A 7,721-nucleotide genomic window follows, 5' to 3' on the forward strand; every position below is an offset into this window, starting at 1 on the left:
ACATGAGATTTAAGAATACGAGAAAAAAAAAAAAATTTGAAAATTTTCTAACAAATGCAAAATTTCTTCCTGTAATTTCATACAAATATTCCAAGCCTTTCTTTCGTGTTTATTGGACTAAAAGAGAAAAAATTATTAAATTTCCTCTCATTGCGATACGTAACCCCCTGAAATGATACAATGCTTTCCTTCAGAGTCGAGAATGGCAGGTCAGGGCTGGTGTTGAGATTACTCCATAACCTATTATAATATTAACCAACAATCATACGCGATATTGTTTTTAATTCGCAGGTTGTCAAATAAATTTAAGAAAAGGTCGGAGAGATGATATGTATAAAATTTTTTATTCATAAACTTTTTAATTTCTAGAGTGTACAATCAGATTTAAGTGTGTACATGTACTACATGTACTAGATTTTTTTTTGGGGGGGGGGGGGTTACCGTTTTGATGCATTTGATTTCCTGAATTTTACTTCTTTTCCCACAATTAAACAAAGTTAATAGAATATAATTGGTAACAGTAACACAAGTGATTTATAAAACGAAATCAAGCAATAAAACGTTAAAGGATCATTTTCCCATAAGGCCGTTTTGCGGCCTACAATGACTTCAAATTTTCAAATAGTATTTTTTCCCTAAAAAATTGCATGAATCACTAGGCTTATGTTCCAATTTAATGATAAATATTGGTTGGTTAATTATACAATAGTATTTTTGATGATATAGGGTCACAAAGTAAGGATATGGCCCGTATTAGCATTAAAAAGGGGAAAACTCAAGAGGTTGGCTGTGTTAGATAACTCCTAGATGTCATAACCACCTTTAACCAACACCAAAATTTGCATGTAAATTTCTTATAAACATAAAAAGAGACTACCAAATTATAAATTTTGGGTTTAAAAGGTGGTTATGATATCTAAATAAAAACCTTTCACTTCATTTTTACAAATTTGCAGAAAAAGATAACTACTCACAATGAAGGATATCAGCTTATGTAGATTATTTTTTTTATAAACTTTTGGTTATATTACAATTTCCGTTGATTTACTAAGGTTTATAACAGCCATGCATATTTACAAAAAAAAAGTGAACGTTTTACTTGAAAATCTAAAAATCAAAGGACTGAGAAGACGGATGTCAAAAAATTACAAGTGGAGACGTTTCTTTGAAATGTCTAAAAAAAATAAAGAATTAAGAACTTTTTATCGAATAAAAGGGTGTAAATAGGTTATTTTTATATTTATAATGATAGTTAAGTATATCTATATATGCTACTTCTTTGAACTTCTTTAGGTTCTGCAAATATTCTTTTATTTCCTTATGGTACTTTTATGTTTTAAAATGATGAAAGCAATCTTTGTTGAAGTGGTAACATACATTTATTATTTGTATCATTGATTTTTTTTATGGGTACACACAAAATTTTTATTTATTTATTCACTTCCGTAAGAGTATCATTTGATATATTTTGATAACTGGGTCTTAATTTTAAAGAGGACTCATCGACAAATTACGATAACATTAGTCCTGTCTTAAAAATAAACTGGTAAAGTGGAGGGGGATTACTAAAGTATTATGTGATTTATAAATGAATATTGCTTTACCCCATTTACCCCATTTAAGAATTTTTAAACCCAAATAAAGAAATACCCATTTAAAGGTCAAGTGTTTATGCATAGTTGCATTAATAACCAACGTCCAACGCAGGGGGGGCCCCCTTTTTTAAAAAAAAAAGATAAAGACCGATGACATTTACTTTAAATGCTAAAGACTTAGGTAGGGAACTGTCACAAGTCTTTGACGCTGCACGGGGAAAAAGAGACTGAATTTTACCTACAGGTTTCAAGAATGGGAAAGGAGCATCAAACCCTAAGGGGATTTTGTACATGGGATGTTGTAGAACTCTTAAGTCCGTATACCAGATACACGAAAACTTCAGAATCTGATATGCATAGTTGAAGGCTTTAAAATTCTGCTCCATTTTTATGTTGTGCCGTTAGACCTAAGAGGGGGGGGGTCTCAACTTTTTTACATGTAAATACATGAAGTTTAGAAGGCATTTTTAATTGAAATATAGTGAGCACAGTAATTGAATAAAAGCAAAGCCATTTTATGACGCTATTTCATTTTACTTAGAGATGTATATTTTAATAACCGCTCTGAGTTATATGTATTGAATATTTACATGCATATGGATAGTCAAAATGTACTTGCATTGATATTCTTATGCTGTTAATTCTTTACTTTTTTCCAATTATTGAATTTCTTTTCTTAATTACTACTTCAGTTTTATTTAATCTCAATCAAAATCCATTCAGTGCTTTCAACATTTGATACATAACTTTTAGAGTTCAATAGAAACTTAGAAACCTCATTTCTAACATGGTTATTTTATGCGTAAAATACGTACCACATCTATAGAAATGATATACAATTACAATATAATTATATGTGAATAATACTTTTCAATAAATTGCAAATCAAACTTTTTTCAGCACCGTACAGTGTGAATTTGGTAAAGATTTACGTTCAAAATATGCAAAATGTGGATGCATTAGAATTTTTGTTAAAAAATATTTAAAACCCTTTAAAATTTTAAAAAATTTTTCGAATATATTATACTTAGGTCTGATGTATTTCCGACATAAATAAACAATTTTTGAGCATTTACATTCAAAAACATGCATAGAAATTTGATTTAAATAGTCCCACCCTCAATTTTTCTTTAACTGACAGCCATTTTTTATCTCTAAATCACGTGACTTAGATGATCGATGTTGAAAAAAAAACATCAAAATCATGAACTAGTATTATAGTTAATAAAAACACATTTTAAAGTGATTTTATCGTAGGCCGGAAAACGGCCTTATAGAGAATGAACCTTTGTATTTTGAAAAATAAATCAAGTCAAGTCACATAAAACAAAGACAGGTTGAAACGCTCACACATGAACATACATAAAACGTTTTGGTAACTCAGAATAGTCCAGAGTAAAACTATATTTTCTTGATGACGGAATGTCCCGTACATCTAATGTTCACGTCCGGGATAGTTCACGGCAGTTTCATCCCCATACGCAATTATCATACAAGTCGAACGCTCTTTGAGGTTGAGGATTGCACTAATTCCTTAGATAAATACTGAGTATCAAATTCCTTTTTACTGTCTTAACTTAACTTGATAGGTAAATAATTTTAGCATTTGTTAAAAATAAGCATTAGAAATAATTCTTTTCATAAAATTCAATTCTGTTACATTTCAAATGAATTTGTAAAATTGACTTTATGACAATTGTCATGCTGCAGATCTGTAGCTCGCTAGCTGTTCTAAAAAAAATTGAGATGGATCACCAGAGAGCTACAGTGCCATCCATATTATCTCAAGTTCAGGCTCAGAAGGACTATTAAAAACGGTTGTAAGGAATGTTTAACTGTAGAAAAGTTTAAGGAATGTGTTAGATACACACGGTAAATAATATTTTTAGATTCAAGCATTGAAAAACAGGGTTTTAAATATAGCTTCAGTGCAATTTTTTTCTAATATTTTCTAGTTTTTTATTCTTCGTTTTTCCTTTTATGTTCAAATAACGTGTATTTTTTTTTATTTACCTTTCAAAAACTTATCTTTGGCCATAACTTTTGAACAGGTGGTGCTAGTCGTATTTCTTGTGAGAGGACACTACTTTGGATACTAATATATTTAATTTGCATTTAAAAGAAATTTAATCTTCGGTATGTTGCCATATGGGGTCATCAGTGTTTCACAAACACGTATTGTTCCTTATTTTGAGAAGAGATAGGGCTTTCATATTTGACATGTGCAGTACCTGTGACAAGATATTTCCGAGCATTTTATGATTTCTGACCCCTTGACCTTGACCATTGACCTTACTTAAGAAAATGCAACTTCCTTGATAATTTCTTTATGACATATGATAGGGCGTTCATATTTGACACAATGTGTCATAAAAAATACATCTCGACCACAAAGGGTTAAAGTTGTTGGTTTCTTAAGAAAAGTCTTGTCACAAGTATTACATATGTGAAGTATGAAAGCCCTAGCCCTAACCGTTCAAAAGTTATGGCCAAGGTTAAAGTTTTTAAAAAGTAAGTCAAAGGTCAGGGTCAAAGTTCTGGATATCCAATAAAAGCTCTTGTCTGAAGAATTTAAAATGTGAAGTCTGAAAGCCTTAGCCCTAACCCTTCAAAAGTTATGGTCAAGGTTTTTTTTAAAGTAGGTCAAACTCAAAGGTCAAGGTCAAAAGGTCAAAGTTCTTCGTATCCAATGAAAGGTCTTCTCAAAAGGATTACATATTTGGAGTATAAATGCCCTAGCCCTTACCGTTCAAAAGTTATGGCCAAGGTCCAAGTTTTCTCATAAGTACGGAAATCTCCAAGGTCAAGGTCAATAGGTCAAAGTTGTTGGTATCCAATGAAAGGTCTTGCCACAAAGAATACATATCTGAGATATGAAAGTCCTAGGATCTACCGTTCAAAAGTTATGGCCAAAGTAAAAGTTTGGAATTTTTTGTGTAAAAGTGGGTCAATATCCAAGGTCAAAAGGTTAGATTTAGTGGTACCCAAAGAAAGGTCTTGTGTCACAAGTAATACACATGTGAAATAAGAAAATAATACCTCCACTATATCAAAAGTTTTAAGTTTTTGTGACGGACGGATGGACAAACGAATGAGATTTAATGTCCCCTCGCTTTCGCGAAAGCGGGGGACAACAAAACTTACAGTCAATACTTTTTTCAGAATGAGAGAATCAATGTATATTGCAATGTATATTGCAATTTGTTTGTATTGGCTTAAATAATAATGTTGGTGTCATTAAACAAATTAAAACCTAAATTTTGATATAAAAGGTACCACATGAATAGCAACATGAATTTTTGATGATCCTTCGTGTCTAGGAAAGAGTTATTGACCTTTATCTGACCTTAATACGTAAATAAGAGGCTTGAAACGCCATCAGAAAGTGATATTGTCCTTTGTGAACAGACCTTTATTAAAATAAATATCACGAACATACCTTGAAACACGTAGTACAAAATGATAGTTATTAAACATTATATTACTTATTACTTTTGTTAGTGAATGCCTCAAAGAGATATTCCTCTAGTCACATTGTTATTTTCTATCGCGAAATTTTTTCTCTCTCCAAATTTACAGGGTTATTTCTCTTTGTTTTCCCAAATAACATATTTTATGAAAATCCTTATAAATATATACATAAATACGAAAAATTATTCAAATATATATGTAAACTTTGGAAAATTGACTTGGAAGTTGGTGGGAAAACAATACCATCTTCGCCGTTCTACAAGAACTACACTAGAAACTCTAGTATTTTTGAATATGATTTTTTTAGACGAATAAAACTTGCAATCAGTTTTGAAATTCATGCATATTAAAATAAACATTTTTCCAATAGTTCATGGCTTTGAAGTAACAACAAATGACTCTTCAACAAACATAAATTTAAGAAAAAACACGGAAAAATTGTACAGGGTTTAGCACAGTAGAGCACATTTTATTGTTTCAGAGAGTAGTATAATTGGCGTTTTCTCTATTTCTGGAGCTCCAGATCAAACATGTAGAGAGCCAGTCCAGCGCTGTGCGATTTCTTCATCAGATTCAGGTGAGCTATAAGGTCCCCGAGACGTTTGATGATTCGTACCTGGCTGTCTACGAGGTTCTCATCTAAGAACAACTTCATCTGGATTCAAATAAAAAATATGACTGTCATTATATCCTTTACGTAATTTAGATACTTTATCCTTTTACATTATATTAATTAATGCTCTTCTCATTTTGAATTTTACTTTCAAAAGTAAAGGTCAGAGAATACTGTTGGAGTCCTGTAAAATTTACTCCTGATCACATGATATCATGTATTTATACTGTCTTTCAGCTAGAAATTCAAACTATGCTATATAATTCAATTAAAAAATGCATGTATACATATCTTTGTTTTATTTTATTAATCTTTAATCCATTTGATAGTTAAGGAAGAATGTTTTAAAATTTGCTTTTTTTTAACACGACTTAAAAACCCAGTTATGTTATGCCTTTTACCATGGATGTTTTACAATAGTACGTACATTTGGATCTTTGTACTTGACGGCTATGCTGTGCTGCAGTAGGATCTTAACGTTCAGCTGGCGGGAAAGTTTAAGTGCTAGATCGAGGGCAGCCTTTCCATTGCTGAAGTCGATCATCACTGGAGCCTAATTAAATAAACATATACCAGCTATAATTATACTAAATGTAAGAATATTTACCGAAAAATTCAGGAAGATGTTTAAAGAAAATCTTAAATTGCCACTTAAGAAAATTTAGGAAACTGCGATTGCATAAAAATAATGAGCATAGAATCCTCTGTCAAAGTTTGTTAGTCATGGTTCAAGCTACGTGCTGGAGATATACATGAAATAATCCTTTTTTAATTATCTGCAGAAATGCTGAGGTCAGAGAACAGTGTCCAGTTGCCTAAGTTCTCTGGAAAGAGTGGAAATGTAAGCGCGACACAATGGTGGATGCTATTTATACAGTGGTGCTCACTCCATTCCCTCTCTGAACAACAGATTCTAGGAAGAATTGTCTTCTACTTGACCGACATGGCTCAACAATGGTATCTGTCCTTACCCCAGTCTTCCAGAAACACCCTACAACAATTGAAAGCATCGTTCTTGCTTAGATTCGGTAAGCAGAACTCGTTCAACCTTGATGTACTCAACGTAAAACAAAAGATTGATGAATCGTGTGAGGAGTACATTACGCGAATTCAACAAATGGCATGTGATGATAACATTCCTAACCTGATGCTAATAAATTTGATAGCTAATGGATTTAAGGCCGAAATTGCTGAGAAGGTACTAGATAAAGATCCCCAAAACTTTGAAGACCTGTTTAAATATGCCAAACGCGCAGAGTCCACCATAAAACTAAGAAAGAATGACTCAGTCATAGCTTCCATTGAGGGCATGGAGGATAGACTAATGGACCGCCTATCAAAACAATTGGAATCCACCGTCATGGCCTTTAGTGGACCACAAAACCAGGCCAGATATAATGGAAACTCCCGAGGTAGAGGTCAACCCCAACGATATCCGAACCAATATAATAGTGACTTTCGCAGGAATGAGCAAACTAGAGACAATTACCGTGGTAATAAACAATTCCCAAACTCTGGTTCACAGTACCGCGAAGGACGTCGTCCAATGGGTGGTAACCATGGCAACCGTTTTCCACATCCTGCCCAACAGCCAAGTGACTTCACCAGACAGCATGGTAACCGTCCTGCTCAGTACCAACGTCCAGCTGGACCCAGTAAGTGCTCTAGTTGTTTTAAGAACACTTGTGATAGAATGAATTGCATTGCTATTGGCAAACAATGTTATTATTGTTATGGGTACAATCATTTTCAAATTGCATGTTTTTCAAATCCTCAGAGTCCATTTTTCAAACATTTAACAGATTTTGAATCAGTACAATAGGGATTCAGGCCTATCCATCATATGGGTAGGCGCCTCGAAAATTTTCAGAATCAGAGTGCTAAATCAGCAGAATTAAATCTAGCTACTAACATGGTAAAGAACACTGTTGATGTTTCTATCAATAAGAAGAGAACAAATGCTTTGGTAGACACAGGTGCCCTGAATTATGTTTTTTTTAACAAAACTTCTTATGCCAATACTGTGTTAATGAAACCAGATT

At 32.7% G+C, this 7,721-nt stretch overlaps 1 protein-coding gene across 1 annotated transcript; it reads right to left on the bottom strand.

Annotated features, from left to right (window-relative positions):
- Positions 1–5,375: 5,375 nt before the first annotated feature.
- Positions 5,376–6,624, bottom strand: LOC134266861 (uncharacterized). The gene is made up of 3 exons (XM_062749068.1): positions 6,619–6,624; positions 6,107–6,232; positions 5,376–5,721 (listed from the first exon to the last, which is right to left on the bottom strand). Exons 1-3 carry the CDS (start codon positions 6,622–6,624, stop codon positions 5,572–5,574), a joined length of 282 nt encoding a protein of 93 aa, XP_062605052.1. The 3' UTR covers positions 5,376–5,571.
- Between the last annotated feature and the right edge of the window lie 1,097 nt (positions 6,625–7,721).

Source organism: Saccostrea cucullata, unplaced genomic scaffold, assembly GCF_032062105.1.
Source record: "Saccostrea cucullata isolate Sc308-1 unplaced genomic scaffold, CSIRO_AGI_Scuc_v1 ctg9230, whole genome shotgun sequence".
NCBI classification, from domain to species: Eukaryota; Metazoa; Mollusca; class Bivalvia; order Ostreida; family Ostreidae; genus Saccostrea; species Saccostrea cuccullata.

Excerpts from the sequence above, each read along its gene's own strand:
- LOC134266861 (XM_062749068.1), bottom strand. Across the intron at positions 5,722-6,106 it reads TCAAGTACAAAGATCCAAAT|ATGAAGTTGTTCTTAGATGA; the intron begins GTACGTACTATT and ends ATTTGAATCCAG.